The sequence below is a fragment of the Meriones unguiculatus genome, chromosome 10 (genome assembly GCF_030254825.1).
Source record: "Meriones unguiculatus strain TT.TT164.6M chromosome 10, Bangor_MerUng_6.1, whole genome shotgun sequence".
Classification (NCBI taxonomy): Eukaryota; Metazoa; Chordata; class Mammalia; order Rodentia; family Muridae; genus Meriones; species Meriones unguiculatus.
In genome coordinates this window covers 18,032,990-18,047,229 of record NC_083358.1, presented here as the reverse complement: position 1 = coordinate 18,047,229, position 14,240 = coordinate 18,032,990, and the positions used below count along the sequence as shown (strand labels likewise).

The window sequence follows — 14,240 nt, the reverse complement described above, 5'->3', positions numbered from 1 at the left end:
TATGTCTTTCTGTTTTAAAATTTATAGTCAGGTTTACCTAAATGTCATCTTTAAAGAAAAAGTAGATATTTTTGTTGTTGTTTTTTGTGGTGCTAGGGATTACGTTCAATAATTATGTTATTATTACTCATACTGAGTACGTGCTCTAAAATTTGGCAATCCTAGCCTGATAAGATTACTATTTAATGGTAGTCTTTACTCCTTTACCATGTGAAGAAGGGTGTGTAGAGAGGGGGAAACAAAGGTATGCAATACTGATGTGACATAGAGTCACAGGAGACGAAACCAAGCCTCTAGCCCAGAGGGTTCTTCTTTTCTACTTTCCAGCTTATACATCTTTTCACCCATAATACTGGATATTTCCAAAATAAAATCTTTGGGAAGTGAAACCAACAACAACCAAAAAGGAAAAAAGAAAGAAATGAAACTGTTTGAGGAAAATTTTCCTCTGGGCAAATTTTTGGGAAAGGTTAAAGTTGTTAATTAACAAGCTATGTGTAACACAGAATGAAGTGGGAAGTGACTGAAGATAATTAAGAAACCACCTACTTAATGCAGTGCTGGACCACATGATCCTCCACAAGCTTAAAAGCTCGTTAGGGATGCTGATCACGAAGCACGGACATTTAAGAACACACAAGTTGAAATAGGGGGAGAGCTTAGTTGGTAAAGTGCTTTCCTCACTGGTGTAAGGATCTGAGTTAAATTATCCAGAACTCATATAAAACTGTAGGGCATGGTAGTGTATGGTTATTATTCTGGCACAGATATGGTAGAGATATATGGATTCCTGGGTCTTGCTGGCCAGCTAGTCTAGCCTAATTGGTAAGCACCAGGACAACGGGAGACCCCATTTCAGAGGAGATAGACAGCGTTTTAAAAAATTATTTTGTGTGTGTATGTGTACAAGTATGCTTACGCAAGCACTATAGTATACCTGTGAAGGTCAGAGGACAACTTTCTGGAGTCAGTTCTCTTCTACCTCATGGGTTCTGGGGCTCAAACTCAGGTTGTCAGGGTTGATAGAAAGAGCCTTTACTTGCTAAGCCATGGGTAGCATCTTTTGAAGATGATAGACAAGATTGTCCTTTTGTTTACATACACACAAAGATATACAAGTTTAATGATGCTTGCTTTCATTAAGCATATACTATGTATACAAACATTATATTTGAAAGATTATAAAAATTATACCATGGTTTACTTGTTATATTGACAAAGATTAAATTATGATACTGTAGATAAAAATATGGATTGCATTCTTTTTGCATAAGTGCAGTTTGAACTTGACCATAACCAAAATGCCAAGAAACAACACAATTCCTCTTTGATATAACTTTTTTGGACCTTAAATAGGTAGTATATTTTTAAAAGCCATTAAAAAAACTCCTTGATCCCATAAATTCTGTTTCTAGAACTGTATACTAGGGATATAATTGGATAAGAATACAAGATTTTCCTTATAGTGTCTATAATAATATATGTACAGAAGTATAAATACTCTGTGTCGATACACTATTAGTATTGTGGGATTAAATAGATAATGACTTATTACAAAGAGACAAAAATTTTTGAAGGTCATCTTTATAGTTCAGATGTATATTGTGGTATTTAATAGTGTTTTTTCAGTGAGAATAGGTGGTTTTGCATGCAACCATTATAGAATGCTAAAAAAATTTCCATGCCTATGTTCCTTCTTGCCACTTGGCTTTGAGTTGCATAGGTGCAGAGAAAACTTCCTGGGGGTTATTCCAAAGTTATTCTTGACTTTGAGAGCTTGGAACAACATTCCCTGTTGCAAAGGGTGTGATGGTAGAACTTAGGAAGGTAACAAACTTAGAGGGAATGATGTGTGTTCTGTCAGTCTTAGATACTTGAATGCGTCTGCAAATAATCTGGAGTCTTTGCCTTCTGCGTGTGCTGGAGAGGAGAGTCTGAGTGCACTGCAGCTGCTGTACCTGACCAACAACCTCCTAACAGATCAGTGCATACCTGTTTTGGTTGGGCACCCACACCTGCGAATTCTCCACCTTGCAAACAACCAGCTACAGACCTTTCCTGCAAGGTGAGTGAGTGAGAAGTGTCATCATTCTACATTACATTATCGCTATCTGACCATGACACATCTGGTTGTTTTAATTTGTTCATGATCAAGTGTGAATAGCCAAATAAATTGCGGTTAAAATGTATTTAACTTTTAATTCTAATTATTTAATAATAATCTAAGAATAAACACCCAGAAAAGTACAAGGTTATGAAATAAAATTTACATCTTTTAAATTTTTCTTATCAGCACTGTATTATATAATATGTTGTCTGATAGTTTATTCATTATATGCGTTTATATAAAATGCCTAATATGTGTCACATACTGTGTCACATTTATTGCCTCTGTCCTCGAACCTACAGTCAGAATGGGAAATAGACAAGTGTCTAGGAGTAGTTCTCAATCTTTCTAATGCTATGACCCTTTAATATAGTTCCTCATGTTGGGGTGACACCCAGACATAAAATTATTTTCATTGCTACTTCATAACTTTAATTTTGCTAGTGTTATGAATCCTAATGTAATTTTGGAGATAAGAGGCTTGCCAAAGGGGCAGCCAGAACCTCTGGTCCAGGCGTTTTCCACGCAGCATAACAAATGTAAGACATTAAAGTCTGAGTTTGGGTACTGGAAAGTGGTTAAGAGCACTTGCTACTCTTCGAGAAAACCCAAGTTTAGTTTGCAGCACTCATAAGGGTGTCTTATAATCACCTGTAGCTTCAGCTTCAAAAGACCCAATTCTTCTGGTCTCTGAGGGCACCTGCACACATGTGGCATATACCCACAAGATACCTAAAAAAACATAAATTAAAAAAAAAAAATAACAGGTTGCCAGTCGTACTGCGAAGAGCTTGGGAAAATGAGTTAGGCCTGGAGGAGAGAGGAATAATAATTTGCAATCTGTACTTGCAAGAAGACATGAGAAAGTTCATCTAGCTAAAGCCTAAACAGTGTCCATGGAAAAATAAATATCTTTTTTTTTTGAAAGGTTTATTTATTTATTTTATGTAGATGAGTGCAGTATGTGGGATCTAGAAAAGATCATTCTGAGTGAGGTATCCCAGAAGGAGAAAGACACACATGGTATATACTCACTCATATAGTCCTATAAGATATGATATACATAATGAAATCTATACACCTAAAGAAGATAAACAGGAAAGAGGACCCGGGGTTAGATGATCAATCCTCACTTAGAAAGACAAATGGGAGGTGCATTAGACGTAGAAGAAAACAAGTAACAGGACAGGAGCCTACCGCAGAGGGCCCCTGAAAAAGACTCTACCTAGCAGTATGTCAAAGCAGATACTAAGACTCATAACCAAACCTTTGGCAGAGTGCAGGGAATCACATGAAAGAAAGGGAGTTTGTATGACGTGGAAAGGACAGGAGCTCTACAAGGACCAAATATATCTGGGCACAGAGGTCTTTTCTGAGACTGACACTCCACCAAGGAGCATGTATGGATATAACCTAGAACCTCTGCTCGGATGAAGCCCATGGTAGCTTAGTAACCATAGTAAGGGTAACAGGGACTATTTCTGACAGGAACTCAATGGCAGGCTCTTTGACCTCCTCACCCCCCAAGGGAGGAGCAGTCCTGCTAGGCCACAGAAGAGGACTTTACAGCCAGTCCTGAAGATACCTGATAAAACAGGGTCAGATGAAAGGGGAGGAGGTTCCCCCCAATCAGTTGACTTGGAAAGGGGCAGGGAGGAGATGAGAGAGCGGGATACAGCTGGGATACAGAGTTAATAAAATGTAACTAATAAAAAATAAAGAAAAAATAAAAAAAGAGATTTATTTATTTAATGTAGATGAGTGCAGTATATACACCTCTATGCCAGAAGAGGGCATCAGACCTGTGTATAAATGGTTGTGAGCCACCATGTGGTTGCTGGGAATTGAACTCAGAACCTCTGGAAGAGCAGCCAATGCTTTTAACCCCTGAGCCATCTCTCCAGCCACAAAATAAATATCTTTTAAAATTTGATTTAAAAAAAAGATGGGCCTGGGAAAGTAACTCAGTTGCTTGAGTTCTTGCCTAGTATGCACAAACCCCATGTTCTATTCCCAGTACTGCATAAAACAGGTATGGTGGCACACGCCTGTAATCCAGCATTCAGGATATAGAGGCAGGAGAATCAGAAATCAAGGCCATTGGACTACATAGAGATTTCAAAATCAACATGGGATACACAGACCCTGTTCCCCATACCCACTCCCAAAATCTTATCACTAAAAAATACAACATTTTCTGGGGCTGGGGAGATGGTTCAGCAGTTAACAGAACTGGCTCCTCTCCCAGAGTACCTGGGTTCAATTCCCAGCATTCACACGGCAGCTCACCACTGCCTATAACTTTAGCTCCAGGGCTCCTAACATTTTCACACCAAAACCTGTGCAGGCAAAAACACCAATGCACATAAAAATAAATGAATCATTAAAAAATAACATTTTCTTTTTTGTTAAGTTTGTTAGGAAGAAATAAAAGTAATGAGTTTCATAATGGCATCTTCATGAATATGTATCATTATACTTTGTATTATTCATTCTCTTTCCCTGTTGTCCTCAAAAATAATATGTATATATAAATATGTAGCCCTGAATATTCTGGAACTCAATATGTAGATCACAGATTTGCCTGCCTCTGCCTCCAAAGTGCTGAGATTAAAGGCATGGGTACTACGGCTTTAGTGTATTTAATGTATTTCTGTTCTTTAATATAATGTATCTTGAACAAATTCATATATACCCCAATTCCTACATAGCTACTCTCTCCACACTCTCCCATCTCTTCCCACCCAACTTTGTGATTTCTTTTTCATTTTTTTTTTAAAATACCTATTGACTCATCTAGTCTTAGAAAGTAAGGCATGCTATGGTATATATTTAACCTAACATGGCTCACATTAAAGCAAATTGACTCCTAGAGGCTATCAAATGTCCATAGCTCCTGGCATTTGATAGTGGTAGGATTTCCTACTCACCTTCCCCTTTTGATGCTGGGGTTTTATCTACCTTGAGCTTGTGCATACTATTGAAGTTGCTGTGAGACTGTATGCTTTGTCTAGAAAACACTGTTTCTTGTCAGTCCAGGACTTGCTTTTTAGACCAGGCTGTCCTCAAACTCACAGAGATTTGCCTCCCTGAGTGCTGGGATTACAGGTATGTGCCACCGCATCCATCTCCATTTTATAGTTTCTTATTCTAGACTTGCTGACCTTCTAGTAGGAATTGGCGTGTTCTTTGTACCATGTGGGTCCTAGGGATCAAATTCAGGTAGTCAGTCTTGCCTTCCTTTATCCACTGACCATCAGCTCTGATTTTACAATCTAGGCTCAGCTGTATAATCACAAAGTAGCTGATTTAGGATATGGGTGTTTCTAATCACAAGTCAAAAGAACCTAGGCTAGTAGTGTAAAAGAAAAGATTAGGGCTGGAGAGATGCCTCAGTGGTTAAGAGCAATGGGACCCAGGCTCTATTCCCAGAACCCACACGGCAGCTGACAGCTCGCCATAACTCTACTTCCAGGGGATCTGACAGCCTTGCACAGACACACATGCAGGCAGAACACCAATGCACATTAAAAAAAAAAAAATGCTTGCCAGTATTGGCACACACCTTTAATCTCAGCACTTGGGAGACAGGGACAGACAGATCTCCTTGAGTTTGAAGCCAGGAAGGAAGGAAGGAAGGAAGGAAGGAAGGAAGGAAGGAAGGAAGGAAGGAAGGAAGGAAGGAAGGAAGGAAGGAAGGAAGGAAGGAAGGAAGGAAGGAAGGAAGGAAGGAAGGAAGGAAGGAAGGAAGGAAGGAAGGAATGGAGGTAGGGAAAAAAGGAAGGAACAAAGGAAAGAAGAAAAAGGAATGAAGATTGCCCTTGGGAACACATTTTAAAAAGAAATTAGAGGATAATTATATCACTTTTAGTTTTAAAAGACACACGTCAAGATGGAGTCCAAGTGGACTCAAACTCATGATAACTGTGTAACCCTCTACTTATAGGCATTTGTCACTTTCTAAATTTGGAAGTTTGAACTCTCCCTAAATTTGAAAATTTGTTTCATGCCTTTAACATGAATCCAGCCGTTTGTCAAATAGTATTCATTATGTGATTATTATAGTAGTTAGATTAAAAGATTTTGGGGGAGCTGTTGGTGAGATAGTCCAGTTGGTAAAGTGCTTGCTGTGCAAACTTGACTTAAGTTCAGATCATTAGAACCCACATAAAAAGGCAGCTATATTGGTACATAGCTGTGATCCCAGCACTGGGGAAATAGAAACAGGAGGTTCTCTGGTGCTTGCAGGTCGGCTAGTCCAGCCAATCAGTGAACTTCACGTTTAGTGGAGACCCTGCCTGCCTCAAAACAAAAGACTCAATACAAGAAGATACCAAATGTTCACTCCTGGCTTCTTTTTTTACACACATAGGTGTGCACATACCTGTACATGCATGTAAAGTTGAACACAAACACATACATACAAATAGTTTTCTATTTTGTCTTCATTTTTTAGCTTCTTTAAGTGTATATATATTATCACATAATACAAAGGGAAATAATTTTCTGAGCTTACTTATTAAATGTGTGAGTTTTCTTCTGTGTGTGTATAGGTGTGTGTCTTGTGAGGAGGTGCATTTGAAAAGTATGCATCTTCCAGCAGTTGAAATTGTGATCTATTAGACAGGTAAGATGGAAAATTCATATCACGTACTTACGTGAGAGGGACTGAAGAGATGGCTCAGTAGCTGAGAGCAGAGGACCTGGGGTTGCTTTTAAGCATGTACCTGGCAGTGCACAACTGCAGCCATCTACAACTCCAGCTCCAGAAGACTTGATGCCCTCTTCTAGCTTCTCTGGGCACCTGGCTTCTGTGTAGTGCACATGCAAACAAACACAAATACTTTAAAAAATAATAAATAAAATTAAAAAACCATTCTGAGAAATCCAGTATGAAGTTTAATAAAATTGTAATAGTAATTTTTTTTTCAGATTGCTAGTACTATTTATTTTCCAAACTTTGCACAGTTATTGTTTCCAGAGAAATTTATTAATGGAGACAAGATATTTTGCTTAACATGTGAAAGGCTTCGTATTAGAGTGGTATAAATCATTGCCTTGTCCTGAGCAGACTGCCGTGTATGTAAGAACTGGGTGGTTAGTGGTGGGAAGTTGCCACCAAGAACTGTAAAACTGAAAGGAGTCTTAGTTCAGCTTCTTTACTTTATGGCTGACACAATCAGGGCTCATCAGCCTTCCTTTACATAGGATTCTGCAGCCTTGCTAGTGCTCAGCAAGGACAGGCACTTTAGGCCAGCACTTTTTCAGACAAGATGCTCATGCTGCTTCTATAAGAAAAGGGCAGTGTCAGCCTTAAAACACTGAGTGCTGAGTAGCAGATCATGCTGACAGGTAGCAGGCTTGGTCATGATAGTGAACTGTGGCCCAGTTGATGTCTGATTGTTCCCTTCTCTCAAGGTTTTCTGCAGTGAATCAAGTTGCCCTTACTTTGTGATGGCTATAAAATAGCACCACTTGGCAGCTGCTCTTTTCTGATGCAGCACGATGTTTTGATGTTTTTTTTTTTTTTTTTTTCAGCAAACTAAATAAATTGGAGCAATTGGAAGAACTGAACCTAAGTGGAAACAAGCTTAAAGCCATTCCCACAACAATAGCAAACTGCAAAAGGCTGCACACTCTTGTCGCACATGCCAACAACATCAGCATTTTCCCAGAGATACTGCAGCTGCCTCAGATTCAGGTGCGTGCACGAGCTAGCCTGACCTCCTCACTGCAGAATGGCAAGGTACCTTTCTTGTAAGAAGGAAGTAAGGAGTGTACATGAGACTGCTTCCCCTCTCAAGACTTCTCTTGAGCTAATTTCCTCTCCCTGCCAGTAAGATTCATTGAGAGACCGAACTGTATAACTGGTACAATTATTGGGTACAGTCCTCTACCTTCTTAGACCCTCCCCCAGCTGGCCAAGCCAAAGCCTAATCCTATACTAGGTTCCTTCCCAAACCTTTTTCCCTGCATACACCAAGGATTCCATTGTTAACATTCTCTATTGCTGCAAGGAGATCAACCAACTTTAACCACAGGTGTGCTCTAGAGGTCTTTGGCAAAAGAATATTTACAAAGCTACTACTTAAACAGCATGATCAGATATCTTTATAGCTTTTGATAGCTTTGCAAAGCTAATGTGTACTGCCCATGAATATGGCTGAATCCCCTTTTCTTCAGAGATAAAGACTGGGTGGTGTTCTCTTCTCACATGCTCAGTTTAAAATTTGAGTATACTTAATTCATTCTTGGAAAGAAATTAAGTTCCCATTTGAAGCTATAATAGTGAATGTTTGTGAGTCGACATTGTAATATAATGTATTCTCTTTTGATGTCTCTATTTCTTCTCAGTTTGTAGACCTGAGTTGCAATGACTTGACAGAAATATTAATTCCAGAGGCTCTGCCTGCTACTTTACAAGATCTTGATCTGACAGGAAATACAAATCTGGTTCTGGAACACAAGACTTTGGACATGTTTAGGTAGGAAAAAAATCTGAAATTGAGTCTATATTTTTGAGCCATCAGTGGATCATTTTTGGATTGTGGAAACCTCAGTTAATTAAAGGAGTAGAATGGGTTAGGTCAGAACACTCGTAGGTTCTCTGCTTTGCTTCATTTTTACTGAGCTCTACACTAAATCATTTTACATGGCGGGCATAGATGTGTCTGGTGGCAGAGGCCACATTATAACATCTAAGCAACAATACATATGAATTGTTTGAAGATCTCTTGTCATTGCTTAAAAAAGAAGATGTCAAGAGATCTTTGTGATGCATTAGTTGAAACTGTATTTAGATTTTATTTCCCCTACCACTTTCTATTCTCTTCTATCAAAGCCACAGATTCATCATCCCACTTTGATTTAGTCGCTCTGGAAATGGATTATACTCTGTCAAACAATTATTTTCTAAAAACACATTATTGTTATAATAGTTCTTATAAAATATAGAAGAGAATATGATTTAATTTTCTCTTTTTCACCTCCCACAGCCATATCACAACCCTGAAAATTGATCAGAAACCTTTGCCAACCACAGATTCTACACTTACATCAACCTTCTGGAGCCATGGACTGGCTGAGATGGCAGGGCAGAGAAATAAGTGAGTATATTGGCTCCAGACTGGAGAAAGAGGAGGTGCTGCATGGCATCCTGGGCCTGCTCTGCTCACGGATAGACCGTGTTGTCCTGTCTTTTTCCCAAACATAAGTCTCAGAACTTCAGCACGAGATCCTATCCTTTTAAAACCATAATGAAGAAGCGGAAACATGGACATGCAGTCCATAAAGCACTAAATACTCTTAATGTTTACTTATGGAATTTTCCTTTCCTGTTTGTGAAATTTATAGCAAGGCCCAGTCATATAAATAGCACTGATTGTCCAGTTGCCCCAATCTAAAATGGTCCTCAGTTCCTGTAGACTTTTCTCAGAATGGTCCAATCAAAGCCCATATCCTTTACTAAGTTTTTTCTTTGTACCTTCTGTCTATACATTGTTCTATGGTGAATATTCTTCTTGGGGCAAGAGAATAAACCTAACTTTATCGGCAGGTATGCTCTGGTGGTCTTTGGCTAAAGGATATTGACAAAATGAGTTTTTAACCACCATGACCAAAAAAACATTGTATCTTTCCAGCTTTTGATAGTATTGCAAAGTTAATGTGCACTGCCTGTGAATGTGGCTGGATGTTCTTGCCTGGGGATGCTGTCTGTGAGAGCTGCTGTCTGACTGACATAGACTTAGCATGATGCTAAGTCTCCATCTTCAGTTAATACTTTTTAAAAGAAATTCTCTGAAGAATAGTCTTTGCCAGTAACCTCCTCTGGTGATTGTCTCTCATTTTGTTCCAGACTCTGTGTGTCTGCTCTGGCTATGGATAACTTTGCAGAGGGGGTGGGAGCTGTGTATGGAATGTTTGATGGGGACCGGAATGAGGAACTCCCTCGTCTGCTACAGTGTACGATGGCAGATGTACTTTTGGAAGAAGTCCAGCATTCAACAAATGACACAGTTTTCATGGCCAATACCTTCTTGGTATCTCACAGGTAAGCAGGTGGGTTGAATAATTCCTAACTCCACTTTGCTCCCAGAAAGTAAATCTTAGAAGTTGAAGGTCATTGCTTTAGATGCAGGATCAAAGAGAGACTCTGCTACTTCTCTTGATACCAGCAGTGTGGTGGTCATTCCTCTTTAAAGAATCCATGGATTCATCTGCCCACACTTGCTAAGGATATAGGAAGGCTAGCTAAAGGTTATGTGCTGGACTGTGTGTGAACATTTAGGGGAAGAAGGCTGTATGCTTTCCTAAGATTCTTCATGGTTAGCTGATGACCTACAGAAAGCCAACAAGCACTCATCAGATTTATGTGTTAGAATACTTACTTGGATTTATCCAGCTCCTGTTTCTCATTAACGTCTAAGCCACCTACAAGCAAAGCCTCACATTCCAGCTCCTGAGACTCTCTTAGTAGCAGAGAGCGCAAAGGTAGGCATCCTAAAGCACGCAGCACTGACATTGTAAACTTGAATGCTCAGGGCTAGACCCTTGTGGCCGGAGCTGGCTTTATCTCCTGTGTTAAAAAGCAGAGTGTTGGAAAACGAGTTTTTTAGTGGAATTGACCTGCAGACTTGGCAGACTAACAGTTTGTAAAAGGGAACTCTGAAGTTTGTATCTGCCAGGGACCATGTACTGTACCACACAGTTTTCATCCTTATCTTTCAAAACAAGCCAAATAGGTAGGAATTTTATCAGTTTGATTTCTCAGAGAAAGAACTTGCTAGGATTCTACAGTCAACAAAAATGAAAAGGAAGTTTGAAACTAGATTCTTCTGGTGTTGTCTGCTGTGTGTTCACCTTGCCTCCAGTGTGCTGGACACATGGATGCTGGATGTGGAGAAAATGCAAGGAGACCCATGGTCCCTCTCAAGGAACTTATAGCCCCAGTGCTTCTCAAACTGTTACTCCAGGGCCAGCATTCTCAACATTCTTACTAGAAACTTGTTAGACATGCAGAGCCAGCCTCTTGCCCCAAATGATAAGCTCTGTGGTTGGAGCGAGGCCCAATATTCTTCTCTAACTGTGATCAGGCCTTCCATATGCATGAGGTGTACTGGAGTCCGAAAGCTCCAGAAGAGACGTCCCTGATCAGATACAGAAACCGTGGAGAAAGATGTCGCTATTGCCTTATAAGCCCCCCTTTAAAGTCTTTGTTAGCTAAAAGTGCTAGGCTGGACTTTACCACCACCACCATCCTAGAAGAGTCTGCCCTGGTGGATGAGGGTGAGTGGTTCACCATGGGTGTCAGAGGCTACCTCTTCTAGAAAACTAGTTGCCATGGCATCATTTTCTTTTCTTTCTACACAGGAAATTAGGAATGGCTGGCCAGAAGCTGGGGTCCTCTGCTCTCCTATGCTACATTCGACCTGACACTGCTGACCCAACAAGTAGTTTTAGCTTGACTGTAGCCAACGTTGGCACGTGCCAAGCAGTCCTGTGCCGAGGTGGGAAGCCGGTACCCCTTTCTAAAGTCTTCAGCCTGGAGCATGACCCCGAGGAGGCGCAGAGGGTGAAGGGTCAGAAAGCCATAATAACAGAGGTACAGCTGCTCTCTGCCAGTCATGTCCCTCCCTACATCTAGTGAAAGCTGTTAGAATAGAGACAGAGAATGTCTGTTTAATTTCTTTCTCTTATGACTTGTAAATTGAGTCCATCCCCTGATAAAGTTTCAGTTCATATGGCTTCAGTATCAGTATTAAAAAAAAAAAAAAACTTCTATAGGCTGGTGTGCTGATGCCTTGAATCCCAGTACTTGGGAAGGGAGAGAGAGGTACATCTCCAAGTTCAAGGCCAGCCTGGTCTACATAGGGAGTTCTAGATAGCCAGGACTACACAGTGAGACCATGTCTCACAATAAAATAAAGCAAGTTCTACTGAGCAGTTACTGACTAGCAAAATGCAGAAATGAAATGGTAGTTGATGATTCTTGAGTGAGTAGTCGGCAGGTGAGGTGAAGGTTGTGGCTGCCTTAGTGAGTCCCCAGCTCAGCAGGAAGACCTGCTGAGATGCAGTCTCAGCATTGTTCCTGTGCTTACTGCACTAAGTTCACTGCACTTGTGTTTTCTTTATGACGAAGTGTTAGGCAGCTCTTTGTAGTTTCTCTTTAGAAACTAGCATATCCTTTTGCTTTTGCAACTAGTTATGTATGAACATTACTTAATGCAAAAAAAATTATGTCTTGTGCCTATTTAAATCAGATTGGTATTTTGTTTATGGTTAGGTTTAAGAGTTTGTGTATGTGTGTATGTGTATTTTAGAAAGAAGTCTTTTATTAGATATGTGCTCAACAATTATTTCTCAGTATGTGGCTTATCTTTCCATTCTTCAAACAGTGCCTTTAGCACAGCAGTCCTCAACCTTTGGATTGTGACCCAGGGATCAAATGACCCTTTCACAGGGGTCACCTAAGACCATCAGAAAACACAAATACGTATATTACAATTCATAACAGTATCAAAATTATAGTATGAAGTAGCAATGAACATAATTTTATGGTTGAGGGTCACTATAACATGAGGTACTGTATTAAAGGGCCATGGCATTAGGAAGGTTGAGAACCACTACTTTAGCAAAAAAGGGATTTTAATTTTATTTATTTATTATTATGTGTGTATGCATAGGGGGGAGGGCACACAGCCACAGCCTTCATTTGGAGGGTAGAGGACTAGTTTCTGGAGTCAGTTCTCTCCTTTCACTGTTCTGTGAGTTCTAGGAATCAAATATAGATCTCCTGGCTTGCACAGCAAGTACTTTTAGCTGCTAAGCCATCTTGAAGACCTGAGTAGTGTTTTGTTTGTTTACATGTTTGGTGTTTTGTTTTGTTTCAAGACAATTCTGACTGTCCTTGAACTCACTATGTAGACAAGGCTGGCTGTGAACTCACAGGCTGACTGTGAACTCACAAGAAATCTGCCTGCCTCTGCCTCTTGAGTGCTGTCATCAAAGGCATGTGCCACTGCACCCAACTAGACTTGAGTAGGTTGTTTTATTTTTTCAAGGGTTTCTTGGTATAGCCCTGGCTTTCCTGGAACCCACGATGTAGACCAGCCTATCCTTGAACTCAGAGATCCTTCTGCCTCTGCCTGCTGAGTGCTGGGATTATTGGCATGTGCCCCCACTATGTGCCTGTCCTGAGTAGTTTTAATGGCTGAAATTCTGCCTGTTTGTATGTTTCATGAGTAACCCAAGGTTACTCATGTTTTTGTCTATTTTATCTTCTGGAAGTTGTATAGCTTTCAGTGTTACATTTGAATCTGTGATCTATTTTGAATTAATTTTCAGAAAGCATAAACGCTTGATTGCTTTTGTATTTAATTTTGTTGTCTTTAAAAAAGTTAATTTTTAATTTAATTTTCTTGAGAATTTCATACATGAGTATTATACATTATTTTTACCACTCTTTCTTCCTTCTCTGTTTTCTCCATTCCCCTTCAGATTCATGATCTCTTCAATTACTCTTTTATACACACACACTGATAAGTCTATTTGATGTTGCTCGTGTGTGTATCTGTCTGACTCTCTGTGTTTAGAGATGACAACTTATTCTTGGCTAACCTCTGTGGGAGCCTGAATCTGATGAGGACCGAATCTTCTTCTCTCATTAGCTATTAATTGCCTGTAGTGCTTCATCTTATGGTAGTGCCTTTGTGAGATTATCCCCATCTATGTTGGCATGCCACTTGGAATTGTCATCATGCAGGTCTTATTTAGGGAGCTATATTTTTGAGATTTCATAAATTCATTGTCTTTGTCATAGATAGAAGACCTTATCTTACAGCAGATGTCCTGGTCCTCTGGCTCTTACAGTTTTTCTGCTCCCTATTATATTGGTTGTGTGTGTGATATGTGAATATTGGATCCATCCATAGTATGTAGTTAGTGGTCAGAGGACAACATTTGGGAGTCTATTCTTCCACTATAGGTTCTGGAGGCCAATTCAGGTAATCAGATGTGTGTAGGAAGTACTTTTACCCACTGAACCATTTTCCCCAGCTCTGAGTCTGATGTGTTTTGTTTTGCTTTGCATTTGAGACAAGGTCTCTATAGAGTCCTGGCTGTCCTGGAACTATCT

General features: G+C 39.9%; 1 protein-coding gene across 2 annotated transcripts in view; it reads left to right on the top strand.

Annotated features, from left to right (window-relative positions):
* The window catches only part of Phlpp2 (PH domain and leucine rich repeat protein phosphatase 2), a 72,753-nt gene that overhangs the window by 52,375 nt on the left and 6,138 nt on the right, over positions 1-14,240 (top strand). For both annotated transcript variants that reach the window (XM_021632562.2, XM_060392000.1), the window contains exons 13-18: positions 1,865-2,065; positions 7,646-7,808; positions 8,462-8,592; positions 9,103-9,213; positions 9,963-10,157; positions 11,477-11,708. In XM_021632562.2, the coding sequence (XP_021488237.1) occupies positions 1,865-2,065; positions 7,646-7,808; positions 8,462-8,592; positions 9,103-9,213; positions 9,963-10,157; positions 11,477-11,708 (1,033 nt within the window). The remainder of the gene's footprint in view (positions 1-1,864; positions 2,066-7,645; positions 7,809-8,461; positions 8,593-9,102; positions 9,214-9,962; positions 10,158-11,476; positions 11,709-14,240) is intronic.